The 27,152-nt window shown below is 44.5% G+C and overlaps 1 protein-coding gene across 1 annotated transcript; it reads right to left on the minus strand.

Moving 5' to 3' along the window:
• Window positions 1-26,428, minus strand: FAM81B (family with sequence similarity 81 member B; the record flags this gene model as incomplete). Its single annotated transcript, XM_082075143.1, has 8 exons — window positions 1-107; window positions 2,430-2,625; window positions 5,648-5,783; window positions 9,107-9,213; window positions 12,154-12,283; window positions 18,643-18,761; window positions 21,788-22,031; window positions 26,292-26,428. 8 exons carry the CDS (start codon window positions 26,426-26,428, stop codon window positions 1-3), a joined length of 1,176 nt encoding a protein of 391 aa, XP_081931269.1.
• Window positions 26,429-27,152: the final 724 nt, after the last annotated feature.

The raw sequence follows: 27,152 nt of genomic DNA on the forward strand, positions 1-27,152 counted from the left end.
TCATTGTATCTTTTTCATGTCTTTCTGAATCTTCTTTTTTTCAAGTCTCAGCTTTGTGTTTTGTATTTGCTTAAGCAGCTCCAGAGACTCCTGAAGGGCTTGGAATCCTGGTAGAAAATAGGAACAATTAACTAGGTAGTGGTTGTTTTCAATACATTAAAAGACCCTTCTTTTTCTTTGCAAAGGTTTCTGACCCATGATAAATACAGAGTACATTAAATATACTTTTTTTCCGTCATTTTACTGAATACCATATCATGCATTAGCAGCTTGGGTTGCAAGCTCCTTGCTATAGGAATCCTATCTTCCAATACATTGGACAATATATAACGCATAAATACACATAGCAGTAAACTGCAGTTGACACCAGATTTGTGATGTGCAGTAAAGAAAATGCTGTTTGTCTTTAAAACCAAAGTTATTGCTAGCTTCGTAGCATTTTGTTCTCCCATTGAGCACTGGCGTTTTTTGTTTGGTTTGGGCTTTTTTTAAGTCCACAGTCCTAATTTTGAATCAGAGAGTCTGTGTTCTCATCGGATGCTGACACTTGCTCTGCAGTTTGCCCACCAGAGAGTGAGGTTAGTGCCACGATCTCCAGAGTTATATCAAATATAAACAGGAATTACACTTCATCTGAGATGGATGTTGGTTTGTCCTGCACTTCTGTGAGAATGGGAGCTCAGCTTCACCAGCTGTTGGTGTTTGTAGGTGTAAAAAAAGAAAGAAATGGGAGCATGCAGACAGGCTTTTTTCCAAAATGGAGCTGCAGACTACCTGATGCACATTTTTTAAACCAATGTACAGTAAAATATTGTCAATGAAGACTGGAAAAATAGAATTGTGAGCTGCTGTTACAGTAGCTGTTACAGTAGCTCTTCACAATTGTCCAGCATGTCACATATATGTTAACTTATTAGCAAGCAATCAGCCTCACAGTGGATTGATTAATTCATTCTCTTCCTCTATTTTCTTTTTCTTTTTTTTTCCCCCTCTGAAAGTGCTCATTGTAACGTGGCATCTGATGACATGTTTTTCCTTTTTGGAATGGTTGTTTAATATGGATTAAATTTGTAATTCTTCACTTAATATTCAACCAAAACACTGCATACTGCTTAGAATTTTGTGAGTTCCAGGCACGTCTCAGATTTCCAAGATTCCGATCTGTGCTGAAACACACGCAGCCCAGAGGCTGCCTCTCTCCCCCTTTTTGGGGACAGCCCCTACCAGGGGACTGCGATGGCAAAGAGAAATCCCTGGACTTGGGTTTGAACATGTGCACGGCCAAAGTTCGCTATAAATGGATCTCTTCTGTTGCCTATTTCTGCAAGCAGGAATTTGGAGCTAAGAACTCTCTCAGCATCGGAATCTTTAATTCTGGCTCCTCTTAGCTGCAGCTTTCCCTGAGATGCTCTCTTGTGCTCACTCAGATGGTCTTGGAGACAGCCAAGAATTCCCCTCTCAAGATGCATGAAGACCTGAGCTATTTAGAGCTCGGTTTGCCTTGGAGCAGGTGGGCTGTGGATCATGAAGGAGTCAGAGCCGAAGTAAAGAACTGGGGTCCTCGATCACAGACGGCTTGGAAGACGAGAACCAGATGCTTGAGTTTGAAGTGAGAACATGTAAGATGTGAATCCCTCGGGTAACAACTTTCAGCCATCTGTTCCCTTGGAGAGAGGGATGAGTGGTTCTTGTTCCTTTGATGTGTCCATTACCAGCTGCAAGTGGAGGCTGTTTTGATAAATTAGGTTTGAGTGACGAAGGGTGGGTTACAGTGGGCAAATCTTCCTTGTGCTCAGTGCCAGGTCGAAGCCTTTCTAATTGCTGCTGAAAGTCAGATCATCGCAAATGGGTAATGTAATGTAGTTCGTGCTCTGTGAGCTACATCGATGTGACTGTCCCCATAAGAAGCAGCTGCCGTGTGTTCAGCGATGTTACCTGACTGCTTCCCATCTCACTCCCACCACGTACAGTGTGTGCCGGGCAGCTGTAGCTCATCCAGATGCCTCTTTCTGCAGCTGCTGCTGATTGAGAATGGGGAGTGAAGGATGGAAATGGCACAAAACCATCAAGCACGGTCACAGCAGCAGGATCTGTGCAGAACGGAACGACCTGTGCCTCCACGTGAAGGTTAGTGACCTTGCTAACAGGAGAAATACTCTAAAACATCAGGAAAACAGGTTCTGAAATTGCCTTTTAAATTATCCTGCCTTGAGATTCTTAGGAAGCAAAAGGAACCTGCATGAAAATCTCATGCAGGCTGTTTGTAAAGACAAGCGGGCTAACCCTTATGCATCTGCAAATGGGGTTTGGGAGAGAGAAATAGTTATTTCAATGTCTTCCTGTCTTTACTGGAAAGTATTTTCTGGAGCAGTAAGTTGCGGTAGATATTTATTTAAAAAAAAAAAAATTGTGTGAAAGCCCCTTCTCACCTGATCTGTATTCGTTTTGGATCTCCTGAATCTCCTTCCAGATCTGTCTTTCAAATCTGGTGATTCTAGCCTGCAGGCTTTTTTCATCACTTTTCATCTGGTTCTTCTGCTTCTCATATTTCTGTGGTTTATCCATTTGTTCTAGCTTTAGCGACAGAAGTAGGAGCTTTTCTTCTACTCTTTTTTCTGTTCTTTCCTTTAAATACATAACACAGGGACATTTTAAATATGCCCACATTGACCTGCCTTCTGCCAATCTTGTGTTCGATCAGTCTTGACTCCTAATGCCTGACTGAATAAATGCAGGGGAGGTCTGGTACCCCAGGGGATGTGTCTCTCCTCCCTTCTACAACCAACAAAATAAACTGGGAAACTGGGCCTGGGCTGGGACAAAGGTACTTTTAAAATTGTTGTTATTTTATTTGTTTATTCATTTAAACCCAGTGATTTGTCATGCGAGACTGCGAACTCTGACAACGCGTTTCAGGTTGCCTTTGCGTGCCCATTCAAGCCCAAGCTTCCTGACCTAAGGGGTGCAACGCGGTGGTGTAAACCCAGCTTAGCTGCTGGCATCGGTGAGGCTGAGCCCAGTAAGAGCTGTCCTAACTGAGGGGTGACCAACAGTGCTCTCTATCTTCTGAGCTCAGAACAATTCTTGGAGGCAACTGCTCCTGCTCAGACCTGAGCTGAGCACCTGCCCACCCCTTCCTTGGTCTTCAGGTTTCACTGAGTCCTCTGGTCAACTCTTTATTTGACCATCAGTCTGGTCAAATCTGATCAATATGATTAAAATTGGGGTTGTTCAGCTGGAGAACAGAAGCTCTGGGGAGAACATATTGCGGCCTTTATGCACTTAAAAGTGGCGCATGAGAAAGATGGGACAGACTTTTGAGCAGGGCCTGTTGTGACAGGACAAGGGGTGATGGTTTAAACTAAAGGAGGGAGATTCAGGCCGGACATGAGGAAGGAATTGTTGTCCTGAGGGTGGTGAGAGCCTGTGCCAGGTACCCAGAGAGGTGGTGGATGAACCATCCCTGAGACATCCCAGGCCAGGCTGGACGGGGCTCTGAGCACCCTGAGCTGGTGAAGGTGTCCCTGTCATGGCAGGGGGGCTGGGGAGGGCCCTGCAACACAAACCATCCTGTGATTCTATGAAAACCATCCAACCTTCTTTAGCCCTTGCAGCCCAAGGGAGACCTGTGGGCCCCAGGCAGTGGCTCTGCCTCCCAAGGAAGGTGTTTGCAAACCCAGCAGAGCTGTCTGAACCTAAACAGAGTTTAACGAGGTGGTGGAACATGCTCTGACTTTGCAAATGTTGCCGTGTAGTGCAGGTGGCTGGACAAGTGCACTCCTGGTACAGATTTAAGCTCATCCCCAGCTGCTTTTCTCCAGCATTGATGCTGATGTTTCCTTCAGCACCCAGGAGCTGAGCTGAGCTTCCACCAAGGTGGCATCCAGAGGACCACCATGCATGCTCTGTGTACATGTATGCATACATAGAAAAACAAATGCACACCTTACTCAACCTATTTAAGAAGGCTTTGAAAGCTTTAGCTCCTGTCAATTCTGCCTGTTTTGGTACAGCAGTCTCCCCTGGGGGAGCGTAGCTGCATATATCGGTGTGTTTTCTGCAAAATAATCACAGAAACTGTTAGTGGAGGAAAGGAATTCAAACAGCAGCTTTGAGATAGCAGCTGATGGTTTTGGTATCTTTCTGGCTGCACTACGTGTTGGTTGATTGAGTACAGGAGGTCATCGTCAGGCTGGATAAATGGAGATTAAAGTTCAAGAGCATTTTAGTTCCAAACGTCTGAATCTGGTGTTTGATCAGCAGTGCTAAGACAAGGTGATGGTGTTTCAATTGCTTTTGAAGGCTGAAGTGGAATGAGCTGCACGCAGCAAAGCAGGAAAAGCTGTGAAGAAATTAATTAGAAGGTATTGGTCCTGTGCCAAGCACTAACTGCTGCTGTGGAAGTGAAACAACACGTTTTAACGCACTGACCACAGAGTGGTGAGGGTTGGTCTGTGTTTAAAACCACGCAGAATTTGCACAGACAGTCCCTTTGTTTTCTGAGCTTATCAATGGATGAAACTGGGTGGTGTTCAGTGCTGGCACCGGTAAGCCCTTTGGGAAAAGACAGTGTCACTGTTGGGTACATCAGGATTATGCAGATGTGAAGCAGTGCCATTATCAGGGAAGATTTTGTTTCCTGGGATCATAGAATCATAGAATGTCAGGGATTGGAAGGGCCCTGGAAAGCTCATCCAGTGCAATCCCCCCATGGAGCAGGAACACCCAGATGAGGTTACACAGGAAGGTGTCCAGGCGGGTTGGAATGTCTGCACAGAAGGAGACTCCACAACCCCCTGGGCAGCCTGGGCCAGGCTCTGCCACCCTCACCATGAAGAACTTTCTTCTCAAGTTTAAGTGGAACCTCTTGTGTTCCAGTTTAAACCCATTATCCCTTGTCCTACCATTGGTTGTCACCGAGAAGAGCCTGGCTCCATCCTCCTGACACTCACCCGTTACATATTTGTAAACATTAATAAGGTCACCCCTCAGTCTCCTCTTGTCCAGCTCCAGAGCCCCAGCTCCCTCAGCCTTTCCTCACACGGGAGATGCTCCACGCCCTTCAGCATCTTTGTTGCCCTACGCTGGACCCTCTCCAGCAGTTCCCTGTCCTGCTGGAACTGAGGATGCCCAGAGGATGCCCTGGGATGCCCTGGGAACAGAAATTAGCCTTGAAGATATTAATGCCTACTCGTGAGTAAGATGGGAGTAAAGGAGTATCCAGAGATGTTCAGGATGTACCCGTGAGAGAGAAGGGAGTAGAAGAGTAACATTGATGACAGCAAAAATAGCCAATGAGATGTTACTGCTGTAACTTGTAACCAATAGTGAAGAGACACATGAATTGGTAGACTGTATAAAAATGCACTTGTGGCAATAAATGGCAACTACTACTTTCATCCTGGAAGAACTTGGTTTATGCCATTTGTCCGTCTCAACCACGACACTCAAGCCCTGACTTTGCTGTTGGTCCTGGTTGAGAGAGCGGTTGAACCCTTCCAAAATAAATTAATCTACGATTACGTGATTTCCATAACTCATCATTTTGCTGGCTGGCACCCGGTTTTGTGTTAGATCTCGGGTTTTTTGTGCGTGATTTGGCACCTGGAGGTGATGTGCCCTGGTTGGGTGTCCCGGAAGGTCTTACCAGTCTGTCCTTCACCAGGTTCAGCAGCTGGTGCCTGCGCTGGGCTTGATCTTCTTCAGACCGTGTCAACTGCTCTTCCGTCCACTTCCGATGAGTCTGTATCTGATCCCTGAAGTCACTCAGAATACTTGTCAACCTAAAATTAGCATTATTTTTTTTAGTAACAAGACTGAGGCTTAGTCAGTTTTATGGAGGAGTCCTGAGTCACTTGAGTAAAATGTTTAAATTACTCCAAATTTCCCAAGTAGCTTTCTAACAAGCCCTAAGCTCGATTATTTTACTAATCCTTACCTTGAAGGTTGTACCCACATGCCAAAATGTGATTTCTGCAGTTTGGTCTATGCTAAGAAAATATCTGAAGGCTGAAAAGTGTTAATTTCCTACTTGAATTAACTCTGTTTGAAGTTGATTGAAAAAGCACAATATCCCATTGAATATTGACTGTGCTGCTGGACATTGGGAAGAGCAGCAAAACCGCTTGTGGTTTTATCTCTAGGGATTAAAAAAAAATAAATTATAACTAAAAGATTGCAAAGAAAAAGAGAATGCACAGTTGCCTCTGAGGCATCAGCTGGATGGAAACGTGAAAGCTGAGCCAGAGAGAACAGACCAACAGCACCCAGAGGAGATGGGAACCGCGGGAAGGGCGGCGAACAAACGCTGCTCCGCTCGAATCTGCAGGAAAACATCGAGTTACAGGGAACTATGTGGTCTGGGTTTTGCTTTTCTTACCCTGCAGCCGGTAATTTACCACGTGAACATTACAAGATGTAAACATAGGTCCAAGCTGTGGTCATACATGTAAATACTCATGCTTATAGATGACCTGACTGTAAGAGTGTCATGAAAAATTTTGATGTAATTGTATTTATTTCTAACATGTGCTTTCATTAAGGCAATGATTACTTTAAACTTGCTTGGGCTTCGGGGTACAAATCAACAGGTAAAGAGCAAGATTTTAAAACTGGACTTAGTGCTTGCAGCACTTCTAATATTTAATATCACTTTTCTAAAGGGTGTTGGAGTGAAAGCATCTTTTATACACTGTGATTAACGACAGCTTTGTGTCAGTCTAATGAAGTGATAATTTCCAGCAGCAGTTGCTGTAGATGTGGTTAAAAAATAAATCAACGATAGCAAAATCTCTCTAAGTGATATGTTGTTGCAGTTTGCTACAGAGAGTGTCGTTTCAAGATCTTCTATACAAGTAGCCTGTTAGGTCAGCTTATCGCTCTTACTCGTTTTAGTTCAAAACCAAACCTCGTGTAGCTGGCAGCTGGAATTTGACTTTGCTCCGTTTTCTCCAAAGTTGGAAAAGGGGGAAATATTTAAAAATAAATTGTGTGAGACTGTATTTGGGCAATTTAGAAAGGACCTGGCAACCAGTCCAAGTCTGGCTTGGGATGAATGGGAAGAACTACAGAAATAATTAGCACAACACTTAAAAAGGTCCTTTAGTGAATACTGAAAATGTGATGAGCCACACCAGCAGTTACATGAGGTTACACAGCTCGTGTGGGTCAGATAAAATTGCAATAATTGTGTATGAAGGGTGAAAAACCCACAAACGGTGGCCAGCGTGTGACAGTGGCTGGGACACAACTCCTGAGGGACACGCCTGATAGTGGCAGGATGATCTTTAATAGTACGATCATTATTATCGGTAGTAATAATACATAATAGTTATAATTACAACATAATTTCTTATTGATAACAAAACAGTTCCGTGTTTTACTCTGCTTGAAACTTCCTTTGGGGCAGATGATTTGCCACAGTCTTTAGTCTAGCAAAGCCCTGAAATATTGATAAGGGGACAGCTGTGGATATTTAATAAAAGCAAACTCAGGTAGTGCTACAATAAATTTTCATATGTGAAAATAGACCGATTGGCAATTGAATTGGCTTTGTGCAGTTGAATACAACTATTATGGGTGGAAGGATAAGCATCCACCCCTCTGCGAAGGACCCAATTTCTGAGCAAGGCACGATTCCCATGAAATCCTGAAATATGTTTAAAATCCATCCAGTTTTCAGTAACAATATCAGTTTGTACATTTACAGTTCAAGTTCCAGGGCGCGGTCAGAGATGACTGGAACCCACACAGCTGGAAAGTTAACTCAGGGCTTTAAATGTGTCAAGATTTATGTGGAAGCCCCAGTCTGTTCCACAAGCTAAATTTTACTTCAGCTCTATGAAAGGAATACATAAACCTGGTAGACTTTTAAAGGAGCAATATAAAAGGAGACAGACATTTCCCAAAGGGCATGCTGTTTTCATTAAATTTTATATTAACAGGAATAGAATGTGAACATTTAGTAAATAAGAACTTTGGGTTTTTATGTTGGATAGGCAACGGCAGCACATCTCAGTGTCTTGAAAGCCACCTCTTCTCAGGTTTCCTATTTCTGATGGCAATTTCAGTCAGGTCTCGTTAACTCTTGAGAAACTCAGCATTTACTTTAATTCAGTTTTCAAATGTGTGTCTTTTCTGGCATTGTTCCATTTCCCTCCCCTCTTGTTTTGGTTCCATTTCTCGTCTCGATCTCCACTGCTCACTGCTCCCTGTCTCCCTGTTCTTCCTTTTTCCCAGTTTTAGTTCATTGCTGTTATTTCTCTATTCACCCCCATTTCTTTTCCTGTTCTCTTGATGAGAACTTTCTGCTGTTTAAAGTTCTAGCCTTTTTTTTACCTCTGAATACAATTCAGATAGAATCCTTATTAAAATAATCTTTATTCAACTACTTCACCATTTTAAAGATGGGAAACTGTTGCCTTTGAAATATTGTTATTGCAGGATTATTATAATTACATTTTAAATTATTTGTGCTGCCTCTGCTATTCAATGCCGGGCTGTTTTGCATTGTTCTGAATACGGATGCCAGATACTTTTGTTCGTTTCATCCTTCCCTCTCTAAAACTCATCAAGATTAAAACGGCACCCTGAAAGTACTTCTGCAGCTAGAACAGGAAAATTACATTGCAGAAGCAAGAAACTAATCACAAATCTATGGTCATATGAGGCTCTGCAGCTGCTTTCACCTCGTGCCCAAGTTTCTTCATCACCAGCACCCTGGTGGTCTCATAAATGGGCAGAGTGCGAGTGCATAAAGAAAATGTCTTGTTCTGCGTATTAGGTAAGTCACCAGTTAGCCCCAATTATAATGGTAAATAGCATTTTGTACTTCATGCCTTTCTTTTAAGTATAAGAAGTTAATTGGTATCATGCCTTTCTTCTCACAGGGTGGCATTTAGCGCCTCATTTTAACAATTAGCTCGCAAGACAATATACTTTCATTATGTATTTTCATTATTTTATGGCGTAGATTTTCATTAACCTTCTCTCAGTGTTTTGAATGGATGCTAATTATCGGGTTTGTTTTGCTGTTTCATGGCAACCTGTTCGTCACACTAAAGCATTCAGGGTGAATTGTCATAATGAAAAACCCTCCATCACCTACTTGAAATCCAGAAGCTGCAATTCGTGATGTTGTTCTCCCTGGACTGTCTTTAAAGTCAAGCTTTGATCAGAGTTGGAAGCCTCTATCTTGCCTAATAGCTGCATTACCTAATGAGAATTCAACAGAGAATGCCTTTATGAGCCACACTGAGCACTTACATTTAAATACACATTATGATTGCAAAACGAAACAAAAAAACAGCTATCGAGGTACAGCTACACAAAAATGAAATTTTCTCCCAAATAATTTAATGCAGTAAAACTGAATACTGAGCTCAGAGTCACCAAGACCTGCTGGACTCAAAGGCTTTGTTGATTCAGGCTTCGCTGTTACATGCACGGGCAAGGAATGAACTTGTTAATTTAACAAGACACTGGGCACCATTTAAACCTGCCCAGGGGTGTCCAGAACCACAGGATGAATCCCTGAAAGCACAGACAAGTTCCAAATGTTGACTGTCCAGCACCTCGTGGGATCCCAAGGAGTGTGAAAAGAATCACAGATGGTTTGTGTTGCAGGGCCCTCCCCAGCTCCCCAGCCCCCCTGCCATGACAGGGACACCTTCACCAGCTCAGGGTGCTCAGAGCCCGTCCAGCCTGGCCTGGGATGTCTCAGGGATGGTTCATCCACCACCTCTCTGGGTACCTGGCACAGGCTCTCACCACCCTCAGGACAACAATTCCTTCCTCATGTCCAGCCTGAATCTCCCTCCTTTACTTTAAACCATCACCCTTGTCCTGTCACAACAGGCCCTGCTCTAAAGTCTGTCCCATCTTTCTCATGGGCCCCTTTTAAGCACTGAAAGGTGCACTAAGGTGTCCCGGAGCTTCTCTTCTCCAGCTGAACAGCCCAGCTCTCTCCCCTGTCCCCAGCAGAGCTGTTCCAGCCTCGGGTCATTGCTGGGGCTGCTCTGGCCCCTCTCCAGCAGCTCCATGTGTGTCTGTGCTGAGTACCCAGAGCTGGCCCAGCACTGCAGGGGGGTCTCACAGAGCGGAGCAGAGGGGCAGGATCCCCCAAACCCGCTGCCCGCGGGGCTGGGGATGCAGCCCAGGGCACCGTTGGCTTCTGGGCTGCGAGCGCACATGGCGGCTCATGGCCGATCTCTCACCAAATGTCTGCAGCACCAAGATGTCACCTGGTGAACCTGCTCAAAGCTTCCACCTCCCGTGCCATGTCCAGGCTGGGATGTGCATCCCCGGCTCTGCGCAGACCCTCAGTCTCTGGGCTGTGGGGTGTCCCAGGTACCTGGTGCTCTCCCACAGTTCTGTGGCTGGGGATGCCTTCGCCAGGGGATCATTCATTGCTGGGGAGAGGGGAAGAGAAGATGCTCATGGCAGGGGTTGGACCAGATGAGCTTTGAAAGTGCCTTCCAACCCAAACTATTTTGTGATCCTGTGATTCAGCAACCTGACCTGTGGGCTCAGTGCCCTCAGACAGGATTCAGAGAACAAGGAGGACTCATGTAGTGAAGCCAAGAACCCCATGTCCTGCAGGGATAGATACATGTCTGTTCTCCCCCTTGACCTCACTGCACCAGTCCATGTAAGCTGGTAAAGCTGGAAACATCCCGTCTAAGAGCTGTGATTTCAGCCCTCAGAAGGTCTGGCAAACCAGGGCCCTGAGCTGCTGGCCCATCATCTGCAAACGTCTGACTTTGCACATCACAGCTGGTGTGCAGGCGCAGAGCTGAGGGCTCCCGATGCATCAGAGATGCAGCGTGGAAACGCTGCGGATGCTCCAGCAGCAGCATCTGCTATTCCACGTTGGACGTCCACCTGCCTCTGGAACATGGCACGCAAGTGACTCAGGAGACTGAAAGCCACAAGAAACCTATTTCTCCGACAACCTCACCCTCCAGGAGTTTTCTCTGGGCTGTCTAACCTGCTGCTGCAAGTAGACACTTGATCTTCAAGGGCAATCTGATGCGAGACATGAGAGATTCAGCCTGTCTACCCCCTGTTAATGTAAACTTTAAGAGGACATCAAAACCCAGCAATTTTCTTCAGAGATTTTACACCAAGCAAGCACAAAAAATCATGGGTTTTTTGGTAGCTGTGGCATGTCAATGTCAAAAAGGTGTCAATGAAGACCCTTACACTGACTTGGTACCTTCTTCCTTCACAGGACCACCTGGCTCCTTTTCAGAAATCCTTTCCTTTCTTCTTTCCTACAACCATGTGAGGATTAATTTTCCCTTTTCAGCTGAGGAAGTTGCTTCTCCACCCTGTTCAACGTCTATCCTTTTTTTACAAGATTTTGAGTACTGTTTTGTGTGACTGACACATGCATCTGCTCCATTCCCCATTTCCAGGTGAAGAAGAACATTTTTTACAAGTATTCAAGGAGACAGATGCTCAAGCATCAGCAGAATTCCAGGTAAGATATCTCTGTTGACGTTATGTCATGCGTAATTTTTCTTTGGAGAAGACGACCTTGGCCAGGCAAGGTACATGACGGCTGGCACTGTGCCTTGTGCAGCAGGGTTGCAGTCAAAATGTGGTAATGAGATTATATTTAATACCGGAGTATAATACAAATAAAGAAAACCCAGAAGATTTAGATGGCCTTCTTTAGCTCCAAAATCCCTGCAACTGCAGCGTTTTTTTTTGCCAAGAAAGGTTGGACCAGATGATCCTTGTGGTCCCTTCTGACCTGGTATTCTATGATCCTGTGAACTGAAACTTCCAGATGCTCCTGAACCAGAGTCATGATCTGATGAGTTCAAGGGACTCATAAATGATATTGGGAAAGTGTAATCAGCCATTTACAATGTGAGGATCTCCAAACCCTGCAATATTTTCCTTATCCGTTATTACCTTACATCTATTATAAATGCCACTACCATTCCATGGTATGTTTTTTAATAGATGTCATGATACACTGTTAAATACCATATCAGCCTTTAGAATTGTTCAGCAATTAGGAAAGGAAGATAGATAGGTGGATGGATGGATGGATGGATGGATAGATAGATAGATAGATAGATAGATCGATGGACAGACAGGTAGATAGATAGACAGATCTATCTCACCAAGTATTGTACTCACCTTCTTCTCAAAATCACTAACACAGTTTTTGAGTGCAGAGTGAAGGCCATAAATCTCTTTCTCAGTCTTCTGGGCCTCATGCCTGATAACACTGATGTCTCCCGACAGCTTTGCAATGCTTGCCTCGCATCTGCAGCCAAACCAGAGACAGGAGAGCCGCTGAGGGCGATGCTGGGGGGTGGCTGAGGACCGATGCTGGTCTCCATGTGCTGCTGCTGGATCAAATCCAGACCCCCAGGACCATCCTGGGGAGTAGCAAATAGGCAGAGACAGCCACCCTGATCCCTGATTTGCTTCCAGATGTTACTGCCCATCAAAATGCTGCTGGAAGTGATGAGGAAGGACGATCAGCCAGAGGCAATGTCCTACCCTGCAGCAGTGATGCCTGTGGGCTCCTCGTGCTGCAGACCCCCTTATTGTGCCCACAGCTCACCCTACCTGACTGAGTCCCCCTGATTTCCCACTAGCCAATCTCAATAAAATAGATCAAATTAAATCTGAAGTGTAAATCGAGAGTGTGATCTTCACTCCGGGCACCCCCAGATTTTAGATGCTGACCTGGAGAGACACAACCACCCCCGTCTGCAGCCCCTGTGGGCCAGACACAGATGTTGGGGAAGATCCCTTTCAGACCCCCAAAATTGGGTGTTTTGTAAGGAGCATTTGCAGTTTGCTATTTAGACTCTTTCAGTTGCATTCACCAAAATATCTCATCACATTTAAAATGAACAAATGAGTGATGCGAGAGTGGTGGCATTAATTGAGCAGTCAGGGATTGAGCACCATGCAACCAGCCACCCTTTCCAGGTAGAATAAATGGCTGTTTCAACCCCTGTCTTTCATGTGTAGATACATATACACAAAGACATATTTTGTGTGTATATGTATACATGTCCATATATTAAAAGATACATATTTTTTAACATAAGCAAGAATACTTTCTTCAGTGTATAAGTAAATAGACATATAATATCATACATATACTTATCATGAGCAAGGAGACACAGATTTCCCCTCTTGCAGCGACCCTTCAGGCTGTTACGCAGGACTGACTGCCAGCCCCAGTGCCAGTACTACTTAAAACCAGAGTGTGGAACAAAAAATACCTGAAGGCTGCAAAACAGTGAACAATTTAATAAAAATAACAGAATAGGAGTTGAGTGAGGAAAACAGTAAAGTTTTAAAATGCCAGAGAAATTATCCTCTAAAGCACGACCACTGAATAAAGCGGGTGCTGTTGACAGATAAAAGATCAGAAGAGAAGTTCTGACAGTTTAAATAGACCAGCTTTTTGTCATCTCTTGGTGATGCTTAGATATTGTGATACACCTACAGAGCGTGTAGATCAAGGATATAAAAAAATAAAAATACTGCAGATAATAGAGGCTTTGTACAAAGGCCAGAACTTTGATCAAAAGAAAACACTGATTTGGAAAACAACTACAAAATAGCTGAGAAGGTGAACGTGGATGTGGAGAGGGAGGGGAATGCTCCAGAGCTGGCTGCAGACCTGGAGAGCAAACCAGGAGCTGGTTTATTGTGTCCAGCTGTGGCCCCTCAGTTCCAGCAGGACAGGGAACTGCTGCAGAGAGTCCAGCGCAGCCACCAAGATGCTGCAGGGAGTGGAGCATCTCCCGTGTGAGGAAAGGCTGAGGGAGCTGGGGCTCTGGAGCTGGACAAGAGGACACTGAGGGGGGACTCATTCCTGGGGATCAATATGGAAAGGGGGAGTGTCAGGAGGATGGAGCCAGGCTCTTCTGGTGACAACCAGGGACAGGACAAGGGGCAATGGGTGCAAGCTGGAACACAGGAGGTTCCACTTAAATTTGAGAAGAAACTTCTTCTCAGTGAGGGTAACAGAACACTGGCCCAGGCTGCCCAGGGGGGTTGTGGAGTCTCCTTCTCTGCAGACATTCCAACCCGCCTGGACACCTTCCTGTGTAACCTCATCTGGGTGTTCCTGCTCCATGGGGGATTGCACTGGATGAGCTTTCCAGGGCCCTTCCAACCCCCGACATTCTGGGATTCTGTGAGGGGAAGGTGTGAGGGAACCACGATCCTGGGGGATGGAGGGTTCCAGGACACAGGAACACAACACAAGGGATTGGGGGCTTCTTGAAGCTGGACAGCTGGTGGGGATGTTGAGGTAGATGTGCACAAATGGAAAGAGGCTGCAGTGGAGATGCTGGGGCGATGGCTGCACCCGCACACAGGCCGAGTCTTTCCAAAGAGACCAGGGATGGGGGCTCAGGGCTCCCTTAGGAAAATCCCACCCCAAGGCAGAAATTACAAGGCTCTATGAGACGTGCACAGTGTGAGAAACGGCTCTGCTGGGGACAGGCTGAGAGAGCTGGGCTGTTCAGCTGGAGAACAGAAGCTCCAGGACACCTTAGTGCACCTTTCAGTGCTTAAAAGGGGCCCATGAGAAAGATGGGACAGACTTTTGAGCAGGGCCTGTTGTGACAGGACAAGGGTGATGGTTTAAACTAAAGGAGGGAGATTCAGGCCGGACATGAGGAAGGAATTGTTGCCCTGAGGGTGGTGAGAGCCTGTGCCAGGTACCCAGAGAGGTGGTGGCTGAACCATCCCTGAGACATCCCAGGCCAGGCTGGACGGGCTCTGAGCACCCTGAGCTGGTGAAGGTGTCCCTGTCATGGCAGGGGGGCTGGGGAGCTGGGGAGAGCCCTTCAGCACAAACCATCTGTGATTCTTTTCACACTCTTTGGGATCCCACAAGATGTCCCTGCTCAAGGCAGGGGGACTGGGGGACACCTGAAGGTCCCTCCAACACAAACTATTCCATGATTCTGTGAGAATGAGAATTAATGTACCCGTAGCAATACGAAGGCATAACTTCAGTTACAAGAGAAAGAAACCTGAGTATTTTCTACAGAGAATACTTAAAAGAGAAGGTTTGATGTTAGAATCCAAAAAACCCAAGAACTAGGCTTGCAGCGTGGGGTTAATGCGACTACATCTGCATCGCTGTAGCCTGACGGACCAGAACTGAGACTGGGACCTGCAGACGTGCCAGGCTTTGCAAAGACCCTCAGCACTGCTGATGCGCCTTCAGCCTCTGGTCCTGCCCACGTCTCACTTTCCCCGCACATAATATCATTATTATGTGCAAACCAGTTAAATGTGTTATTGCTGTTTGGCAAATTGAAGACAATGGAGATACTTGATTAAATCTTGCTCTAATTTGATTCTTCACGTAGGAGACATTCACCAGCTTCTGGTGAGATCATGGTTTTGTTTTCCAGTCATACAAAGCAGAGGCTGGAGTGAGCAACCAGCAGTGCAGATGGACTGGGAATAATACAGAAAGCATATTCCTATGAGATTTGCATATAAATTTAAAATATATAAAGAAATAAAAGCCTCTGAAAGTTAAATAAAAGCATTTATTTAGAAACAGGGACGTAGCTACCTGCTATATGTTCAAGGAGCTCTATCCTTGTCATGCAAGGAATATCATATACTGGACTACTATGCCTGCCAAAGTATCACATTTTCTGAATGGTCAAGGAACTTCATGGGTACACATCAGTGTTGGACTTTTTCTCTGAGCAACAAGAAAATTTAAGTAAAATGTAACCATATATGTAAAGTGCATTGTTTATTCTTTTGTGCATTTATTTATTCTTCTGTCAGTGAGCCTGAAGAGAATGAATTCATATTAATCAGAAGTATGGCTTTTTTGACAGCTGATTACCTATTTCTTATTACTGTAATACGCATTCCCAAGCCCCCGCAAAATCTTATTAACAGTTAGAACACAAATAAAATGTATTGTTAATTCAATGGGAATGACATTATAGCGGAGATGCTGAAGGTTGCTTTTTTTTTTTTTAATTATTATTTGGCACATAAATGTTTATATGGCATAGAAATGTAGTCAGAAGGTCCAAGAATTAATGAACAACCGCCTCAGTAGTTGGCAAGAGGTCTCTATCTATTTTACAGAGAAAGACAGAGTAAGAGAATAGACACAAATTACAAGAGCTAATCCACATTAATCCTTTACACATGGCAGACTGAAGATGAATCATCTCCTGTGAGGAAGAACAGTGGCTCCATTTAAGGTTCATTTCATCCCAGATAGACTTGGATTAAGGTTAGGCTACAAGTCAAGAGGAAAACTGCCATCACAAGTTTGTATTTGGAAGATTCCTATTAATTCAATAAATGAGCATGTGCATTTGTCTCCAGCCACTCTGGTATCTCTTTAGTACACATGAATATTTTAAATCCTAAAACTCAAGAAGAAAGAAATGTGGACAATCCAAATATTGAGCACCACTATAATGGTGGTCATCCATCTGTCCGTCTGTCTGTCCGTCAGTCCCGGCTTGCTCCTCAGCCGCGACACTGGGGGCCGGTTTGCGGTTAAGTCTCAGCTTTTCCCGAGGGGAACGTCAGCAGCAAAAACAAGAAAGTGCTGATGATTCATGAGTCACATAAAACTATACTATGCTTTAGCTTAATGGCAATTGTTCACATAAAACTGCATTATATCATCGCTGCTGAAACGCTGCTAAAATACCAGCTCTGGCTCTATGCTACAAGATGTTCGGTGAAGCTATTTCCTTCTTTCTCTCCTTAAAAACAAAAATGGGGTCTAAGGAATTAGTTTCCAGCATCATAAGATGATGGGTTTGGTGTCCTTACAATAGTTTCTTGTGTGTAGTTATGTATGTTTCAGGATCCTCCCTTCTACCTGTAGGAAAGGCCAATCAGCACACCCAAAAAATCGGCAAGGAAGGAAGAGGAATTGGGATCCCATAAAAAGTGTTGTGGACCTCCATGGGTTCTCAAACTCTTATTCTGGTTGTTATTTTCTTTACATGAGTAGAACTGGACTGGTCATTTTTTCCCCACAATTATCCCACTTTCCTGTTTTTCCCAAGTGTTTCTTCGCTCCTCTGCTCCAGGGAGATGCTCAAGCGCAGGAGATGGGAGCAGGTCCCGGTGCAGCTGATGAAGGGAAGCATCACGCCTGGGAAAGTACTGGGAAACGAGGAGCGACACGCTTCACCCATTGAATGTTCTCTAAACCTTATCATCTCGACAGTCTGCCAACCCAAATTCAAAACATCAGGAGGCTCTTGTGGGATCACCTCCTACCTCGTTACAGTGCTAATCAGCCTATCTTTTTCCTGCCAGCTTTGAATGTGTTGGCTTCAGCTTCCCACTTTGGATTCTCGGGTCTCTCTGCAGGAGTCCCTTGGTACCCTATGATTTCTTTTCCTTTCTCTACTGGTAGTTGTACATGAAAATGAAGACATCTCTGGATTTATTTTTTATCATGAACTATACATAGATGTATGCTTCCCTCAGACAGAAATGTTCCTCATCCCACCATCACATTCCTGGCTCTTTTTTACACCATATCAGGTTTTTATTTTCAGGAAGAGGACTCTGGGTGCAGTACATTATTCTGGTATCAGTCTCTGTGCCACACATAGAGCTAAAATAACCTGCTGAATTTCTGGTCCTCTGCCTCTCTTGTCCAAGTCCATACATCTGGCATTCCTGATGCTCAATTATTGTAAGAGCTCATGGTAAGTTATTTACCTGCATTCCCCAAAATTTTTGGGGCACTCAGTGCTGAAGCTGTTTTTGTGTTTATAAACTATATACTTTTCTTCTCAACCAGCCCCCAGTCAATATTCATGTCAATATTCATGGTTATTTTTTCATGGTCATATTTTCATATTTTCATATTTTCATATTTTCATATTTTTCATATTTTCATATTCATGGTCAACCAGTCAATATTCATGGTTATTTTTTATTACCACCTTGTCCTCACTTGACCAATTTTTGTGTTATCCACAAGTGTCAATAGCATTGTTTTATATAAAAAGCACATAACTGGTCTCTGGAAGAAAAAATAAAAATTAGAAAAATACACGTTCAGGGAGATTTCTTCCTTAATGTTTACTTTTCCTGCTGTTTCGTTTCAGACAGTTCTTAATCCATGTTCTCTCTTGATATTACATAGCAGAGTTTTACTTTGTCTGTCTTTTAATTGTAATATTTAGTGTTACAAGTTGCCCCATGGAAGTCCACCTATGTTATGTACACGTAATTACTTGTATTAATGAAAATTTACAATTTCACCAAAGGAAGAAATCAAGTTTGCTCAAAAAGACCTTATTTCCAAGAGGGGAAGTGAAGACTTTGTTGAAACAACAGTAGAGTTTCAATAGGAGAAAATAACAACTTCAGCCGAAGTCCAGCCAGACTGGAGAAGAAAAATATCCCCAAAATGTTAAGTGGATGATAAAGAATTAGACAGGGAAATACAGTTGTTTTTTTTTTTTGTAGCTTGATAATTTTTCTAACATGGAGAGTGTGACAGCACAGATTTGGCACTAAAATGGCATCATAAAATGAGTGTGAAGCACATTTATGCCCACTCTGAATCTGCTCTGCACAAATCGAGTAGCAGGGACGGAAATGAGGGTGCGATGCCTCCCTTACCTTGCCACTCTTCCACGCAGGTCCCCAAGACCATGGATGTACTTATGGTCCAGACTTTGAACCGCAAAATTAGTTTCTACTGCAGCACCATCCCTTGTTCTTATTTGCCTCTCCAAAACCTGTGAACAAAAGGCTATTAATGCACTTCTGTTTATTCTGCTTTGTGTTTTGTTTGCATGTTTGTTTGTGTTTGGTTTCTTTGTTTGTTTGTTTGTTTTTTACATTTCAAAATAAGGTTCAAAGCACCATTTATGGCAGCAAGTCTAAAAGCTTGTTTTTCTTTCCTGGAGAAAGTAACTGTATGTTTTTCTCAAAAATCTATATCTGCATAAATAATATGTCATTTTTTCCCCTTTAAAAATGTGCTTTATAAGAAGAAGTCTAGCACACGAAAACTTCAGAAATGCAAAAACTAGCTAATTAATTCTGTTCTCCCCCCCAAACATCTGCAATAGAATACAGCCCATAATAAATAACACAGGGTTTTTTTAATCAGTATTAAAATTCTGATCTAAAGATGGGAGGACCAACTGCCCTGCAGGCTCCTCTGAAGTGGCTCATCCCGATGGTATCCAAGGGTGTCACAACCAATAACTTTAGGAAGCCCCTGTGCAGCCGCCGTGACCTTTTACAGATGCAGAGCAGAAGGGGGAGTGATTTATAAAAATATCCTGATTTTGCTTCTCAAGCTGAAAGGAGAAGTGATGATATTTCAGTGTAATTCAGCACTACACAGCCCTTCACCCGGTCAAAACTTTTACCCCTTTTCAATGCAGATATTGATTTTATACAAAAATACAGTGGTTTTTATTGACTTTTTTTGAAATGTTCCCCATTGAGTGAATTTTTAAAAACTAAAATATATATATATATATATATATAGCAGAAAAGGACAAATATCAGGGAATTTTTGTGTCCCTGCAAACAGAGTCAGGACAAACATTTTCCATTGGCCACAAGCATGGAAGGTGCTGTGGCACATGCAAAAACCCCGAGCACTTAAGCAGACACTTTGGCATCCATCAAAAGTGGGGTACAGGTGTGTGGAGAAAGTGGTAATAACTGGAGTTAAATTCAAATCTGTAATTTATGCAGTTATTCCTGAATAATCTTGCCCCTTTCAAACACAGTGTTGATAACTGAAATACTGACTATACCAGGCATTCCTATTTTTGTTCTGCATCAGAAAATAATGTTCTCAAAGGGTTGAATGCACGGCGGAACTCGAGTGTATTTTGGGCAGTTTATTTGGCAATGCAAGCCTGGTGCCGCAGGCACAGAACGGGACCACCAAGACATGGCCATCCTATGGGTGTCATTAGAGGTGACGCCAGACACTTCACCCCTCTGCCCTTAGGTTTTTACTATCAATGTTTCTCCTCTTGCAATTTGCAATCCTCTTCTGGGACTGCGAATGACGTCTTTGTCCAGGGTCTGGTCATTTTCCACCTGGCACAAATCACTTTTCATCAGCCGGGTGTTCTTCTGGCTCTGGCAGAGGGATCATCACTCTCTAGAACTACCTGAAGGGCAGTTCTAGCCAGGTGGGGATTGGGCTCTTCTCCCAGGCATCAGCAATAGGACAAGGGGCCATGGGCTTCAATTCTGCCAGGAGAAATTTAGGCTGGAGATTAGGAAGCAATTCTGTGCAGAGAGAGTGGTCAGGCATTGGAATGGCTGCCCAGGGAGGTGCTGGACTCACCGGCCCTGGAGGTTTTTAAGCTGAGATTGGACATGGCACTTAGTGCCATGATCTAGTCAATGGACTGGAGTTGGACCAAGGGTTGGACTGGATGATCTCTGAGGGCTTTTCCAACCCAGTCCATTCTGTGATTCTGTGATTCTGTGATTCTGTGATTCTGTGATCAGCTTCATTCCTGGTGGCAATGCCATCCCAACATCTTCCCCAAAGCACATTTTTTTGAAGGATTTTCCTGCTGCTTTGGGGACGATTTGTAGTATGTGAGTCACATTTCCTGGCAGATCCCTTTTCAGATCCAGAGAAACTGACTTTGCTCAATCTCATTTCCTGTGTGCCAGGAGCAATTCTCCAAACCTCCGCTGATTCTTTTATGGCTTTGACTGTCAGGTCTCATCTTCTGTGCTGTTGGTGCTCTACCCTTACCAAATCTTCACAAAAAAAATACACAAAGAAAACACGCACCTGAGATTTCGACCTAAAGAAGATTAATTTACTGTCAAGGGAAAATAATAGATTTAGATGCTGATAGGCATTTTTCTAGCAAAACCATCCTGTACGTACTTGATCTGGGTAGGGTTAGAGGACCTGGATGAGTAAACAATTTTATAGCATTTCTTATCACCATAGTATCAAAATCTTGAAAATAAAATCAGTATGAAACTGACAACCTAGTTTTCATTCAGATTGATATCAGGTGAGTCATGATTACATACTTCTTAAGATAAATGCAAAGAAGATCTAGTATTTCTCCAAGTACATGAAAAACAAAATGTGTTGTGATTTTAGTGACATTTGGAAGACATTTAATGCTCCAAATGACAAAACAGTTCTGCGGAGAAGTCTATTTCGTGACATTTTTCTACTTTACACCTCTGTCCAAAAGGAAAAGCCACACAGTGCTGGTAAATTCCACATAGAAAGCTGACAAATAACAGCAAGGTCTTCAGCCAGCAAAAGAGCATCCCAAGGATTTCCAGCACAAAATGTTTCAGTCAGTTTAAGTAAAACTTGAACCTGAATCTCCATTCCGGTCTGCAGTGTGCTTTGTGAAGAGTTTCAGCAATATTTGATCATGTTTACATACAGAAATTATGTAAAGCAGTAGAATATATGCATCAGGAAAACTCATAAGTTAACCCAAACCTGAGTTTTGACGTTGTACTTTAGATGAAAGGACAACTTGCTTCATATTTCCCCTAAACTCTTATCTCCTGTGCTCAAACAAAGTGGAAAGCAAATGGAATCTGAATCTTTAAATTAAAACACCATCGAAACTTATTCATCTGATTTTTATTTCATTTTACTTTCATTTTTTTTTTTACTTTCCCTGGTCCCTTCCACTCTGTTTTCACAAGGAACTGCAAATTCCTCTATACAAGAAAAACAGACCATGGGCTAGAGCTGCACCACCAAGGCAGGGAACCGCTGCTCGGCTTGTGTTACCTCAATGTCCTGGCTGAGCTTCTTGACTATGCTCGTGATGGTCTGGATGTGGTTTTCCAGCAGCCGCCGGGCAGCAGTCTCCCCATGCTGATAACCTTTGGTTCCCTGGAGGAAGGAGACGATGTCGTCTTTGATTCGGAATGCCTGATGGAGGAGAAAAGCCGTGGTCCTCTCCTGGCTGGACAACCGCTCTTCCAGCAGGTGAGCCCTGTCTCCAGGCTGAGGATGAGGGGACGGGTCTCTCCTGTGAACACCAAAACCCTCAGTGTCACACCAGTCATGGTGATCAAGCCAAGTGTTGATGGTCTCCTGTCCCCACTGAGGCCGGTCTCAGCCATGGCCATCTGGACTGTCCACTGTACCAGGAGTTATGAAGTTTCCATGCTTTGCATCCCTGACATGCCACAAATAATAACAACCTCTAACTCAGGGCTGACAGGCATCCCAGACATCCTGGGGTGTGTGAGGAAGAGTGTGGGCAGCAGGTCAAGGAGGTCGTTCCTCCCCCTCTGCTCTGCCTGGGGAGGCCCCATCTGCAGAACTGGGGCCAGTGCTGGGCTCCCCAGGTCAAGAGGGACAAGGAACCACTGCAGAGAGTCCAGGGAGGGACACGGAGATGCTGAGGGGTCTGGAGCATCTTTGTGTGAGGAGACACTGAGAGAGCTGGGGCTGCGGAGTGGAGAAGAGGAGCTGAGAGGGATGTGATCAATGATCAGTGTGTCAGGGTGGTGTCAGGATGGAGCAGACTCTGTTCAGTGGTGCCCAAGGCCAGGGTGAGGGGCAGCGGGCACAGACTGAAACACAGGAGGCTCCATGTGAACATGAGCAGAACCTTGTTTGCTGGAGGTGCCAGAGCCTGGCCCAGGCTGCCCAGAGCGGGTGTGGAGTCTCCTTCTGTGAGCCATTGCAGCCCCTGGGATCCTGTGTGATCTGCTGTGACCCTGCGGGAGCAGGGGGGGCTGGGGACACACAGAGCTCCTGCAGCACAAACAGCCTGGGGTGCTGGGATTTGGTATTGGTCCCCTTAGTGGCCTTGTTGACATAAATGGCATTTTTGCAGCTATTATGGAAAACACATACAGCTTGAGGCCCTGGGCTTATTCTCAGAGGCTTTGTTGTACTTCCAAAATATGTCATCATTACAATCCTCATTTCAAGCTCTTCCCGTTTCACTTTATATAAAGGCAAAAATGGACACACCCAGTGACCACCCTTCAAAAACAGCCCGGTGGATGTGGTGATGCTCATGTAGAGCATCTGCAGGAACATGCACCATGTGAGAGCAGCAGAAGAAGAGATCGTGCCAAGTACAGCAAGGCTTGTGTTTGGTTTCTCTTTGTATTATTTTACACCTACCCAGTGGAAAGAAGTCTGAAATCCTAATGGTTTTCTTACAGCTACCACCTCCCCATCCGCCTGCTGAAGCCCAGGGGAATGAGCCGGAGGCTCAGATACGCTCAGTGAGACTGCGTATAAATGTAGAAGAGAGGAAGGATGTTGTGAGGATGTGAAACTGGCAGGTACAGAATGAAGCTCGATTTAGACAGGCACAATCTGGAGTTTGAGCAAAACGAGAGTCACCATTTAGTTTTTTGTAAAAAGCCAGAGAGAGATTTAATTACTGCAGAACTTCAGGGTTGCATATTATCCAGAAAATGAAGTTTGTTTTATGTCTTAGTTTAACTTGAATGGCATTTTATGATCTCAATGCTATATGAGGTACCCTTTTGTCACACAGTTTAGCCAAATCCTGTAGCTTAATGATGAAGAAAAACATCCAGTTAGTCATTCGAGAAAGAAGTCATACAGATTTTCTCTTGATCTCTGCTTTTAGACTGCTATAAATAAAAGTTCTGATGTAAAAATAAATTTCTAAAGGGAAATGAGAAGAGAGTTCAGCTACCCTACTCAATCAATACACAAAATCCAAAGATGACAGTTTAATGACTGAAGTGCGCCCGAGGATACTCTGCAACAAATTTTACAGCCATATGGGCTGCAATGATGTTCTGCAGCTGGCTTATGTCTGTCTGTACCAGGGGCTACTTTACATTTTTCCATGCAATTAAGGTTTTAAAATAAACGTAACTTTTGGCAGCCATGAAGTACCAACAAGATCTGAACACTTAATTTCAATCTCTTCCTGGTAAGAGCTCTAAATATCAAGGGTGGTGAGAGCCTGTGCCAGGTACCCAGAGAGGTGGTGGATGAACCATCCCTGAGACATCCCAGGCCAGGCTGGACGGGGCTCTGAGCACCCTGAGCTGGTGAAGATGTCCCTGCTCATGGCAGGGGACTGGGGAGCTGGGGAGGGCTCTTCCACCCAAACCATTCTGTGGTTGTATGATTCTCTGACTATATGAAAATCTGGAAACCAGTGGTGATTCATCAGGCTAACGAGAAGTTTTGCTGTCACAAGTACCTCATGAAGGGCTGGAGCTTGTAGGACACCTGTCAGAGACAACACCTGAACCTGGGGGACTTCTGAGTGTTTCCATGTCACCGGTCTGGAAAACCCCACGATCCTGTCAGACCCTGAGTAAACTGCTATCGGCTTGGGGTGCATCTCTAAACGTGAACATCTGGGAGTGCGGGACATCGCTACATTGAGTCATCCTCCATAAATATCTTCCTCCTCATTATGAGGCTGGGACTATCATCACCCTCGACCCTTCGTCACCTTGTGTCACTTTGAAGGCTCATATACATTATTAAGGTGATAAAACACTCTTGGTCCTCTGTCAGCACTGGGAGATTTCCCAAAGATTTTGACCCATCATTTGCAGAAATTAACTTCTGATACAAAACACCTTGGCCTTCTAATTTAATGACAATTTTAAGTTTGATTTTGTTTGGCCTTAATAGAACTAGCATTTATTTAGGGGGTCCAAGCCACATCGATTTTTTAATAACCTTCCTCAGAAGAGCTGAGTGTGTGCAATAAGCAAACCCTGCAATCTACTGCTATGAACTCATCAATTATTATTATCAGTCATAATTAACTGCTGAGTGGTGAAGCCAAGAAGGTTTTAAGATTCCAAGAGCTTCATACCCTAGAAGTACTTGACACCAGTTGCTCCTCCCATGTCAGGATGCTTTCTTCAGGCAGAGCCGTCTCCTGCGGCTCAGGACCAATGCAAGTGAGATCCTCTATTCTCCAGATAAAATGCTGAAGCATATATGCTAAAGACCTTAAATATGCAGGTGTTGCCAGCAGGCATACTGCTAGGCAATTAAGGAAGCTGATTGAATAAGAGCTCCCTGGATAAGCTGCAGTAGCTGCTCTCATGAGAGTGAGGAGTAATTGCCAAGGAGTAATTGCCAGGAGTAATTGCCAAGAAGACATCCCAAACTCTGATCTCAGGTGCCAATGGGATGTTCAAGAGAAAGTATGTCAAGCACTTGAGAGAAGAAAATGGAGTGGAGAAGAGAGATCAGCTGGATCAGATCTACAGTTTGGGTCTGAAGACTGAGACTAGCAGAGATGATGGGAGGTGGATGCAGGTGGGAAGAGGAGAGCTGTGAGGGATGAAGGCAATCTGGGTCATCCTGATCCCAGAGTGCACCGTCAGCAAGTTTGCTGATGACACCAAGCTGGGAGGAGTGGGTGACACTGGAAGCTGTGCTGCCATCCAGAGACCTGGACAGGCTGGAGAGCTGGGCAGGGAAAAATGTAGTGAAATAGAACAAGTGCAAGGGTAGAGTCTTGAATCTGGGCAGGAACAACCCCAGGTTCCAGTATGAGTTGGGGAATGATCTATTAGAGAGCAGTGTAGGGGAAAGGGACCTGGGGGTCCTGGGGGACAGCAGGGTGACCATGAGCCAGCACTGGGCCCTTGTGGCCAGGAAGCCAATGGGACCTGGGGTGGGTTAGAAGGGGGTGGTCAGTGGGTCAGAGAGGTTCTCCTGCCCCTCTGCTCTGCCCTGGGGAGACCACACCTGGAATCTTGTGTCCAGTTGTGGCCCCTCAGTTCCAGCAGGACAGGGAACTGCTGGAGAGAGTCCAGCGCAGCCACCAAGATGCTGCAGGGAGTGGAGCATCTCCCGTGTGAGGAAAGGCTGAGGGAGCTGGGGCTCTGGAGCTGGACAAGAGGACACTGAGGGGGGACTCCTTCCTGGGGATCAAGATGGAAAGGGGCAGTGTCAGGAGGATGGAGCCAGGCTCTTCTGGTGACAACCAGGGACAGGACAAGGGGCAATGGGTGCAAACTGGAACACAGGAGGTTCCACTTAAATTTGAGAAGCCACTTGTTGGGGGTGAGGGTGCCAGAGCCTGGCCCAGGCTGCCCAGGGGGGTTGTGGAGTCTCCTTCTCTGCAGACATTCCAACCCGCCTGGACACCTTCCTGTGTAACCTCATCTGGGTGTTCCTGCTCCATGGGGGGATTGCACTGGATGAGCTTTCCAGCGCCCTTCCAGTCCCTGACATTCTGGGATTCTGTGATTTTATCAAGTAGGACAACAATGAAGGTGTCTCTGTACGACAGCCCCAGGCTCTCTCCTACCCTTGACAAGTGTCATCAAAGAGGTACAGAGGTTTCTGCAGGTCCCACTGCAGCTGACTGGCATGTTCACATCCCTCTTTTGGAAATCTCTTCAGGAGAGGCAAAACCAGGGCTTGCCGCAGGCCATCGCAGACCATGCTGTAATCTCTTGTATTCAACAGACCCACATTAAAACAGTTTGTGAACAGACTGCAGTTCCCAAAATCTGTAGTTTTACAGCCTCTTGCCAAAATCATCCCTGTTCCTGTTTCCTGTGACCTTCCCCATCCTTGCAGCCCAATTCCTTTGGCTCCTCGTGGTGCCCCTGAGACCTTCCCTCCCTCCCAGCAATATAGATCTGTTCCACCAGCCCAGAGACAGCCCGGGATAACTGCAAACTGCGCCTGTGCTTCTGTGTGCTGCTGGTCAGAAGACAGGATAGGATAGGATAGGATAGGATAGGATAGGATAGGGTAGAATAGAACGGAATAGAACGGAATAGAACGGAATAGAACAGAATGGAATAGAATTAGAATAGAATTGAATAGAATAGAATAGAATAGAATAGAATAGAATAGAATAGAATAGAATAGAATAGAATAGAATAGAATAGAATAGAATAGAATAGAATAGAATAGAATAGAATAGAATAGAATAGAATAGAATAGAATAGAATAGAATAGAATAGAATAGAATAGAATAGAATAGAATAGGTGTGGAATGGAATGGAAAAATAATAATAATAAAATAAAATAAAATAAAATAAAATAAAATAAAATAAAATAAAATAAAATAAAATAAAATAAAATAAAATAAAATATAAAATAAAAATGACCCTAACTTCACACTGAAGATCAGCAGTGACACTGCAGCAATACAGGG

This window comes from Streptopelia decaocto (assembly GCF_964273445.1).
Source record: "Streptopelia decaocto genome assembly, chromosome: Z".
Lineage (NCBI taxonomy): Eukaryota > Metazoa > Chordata > Aves > Columbiformes > Columbidae > Streptopelia > Streptopelia decaocto.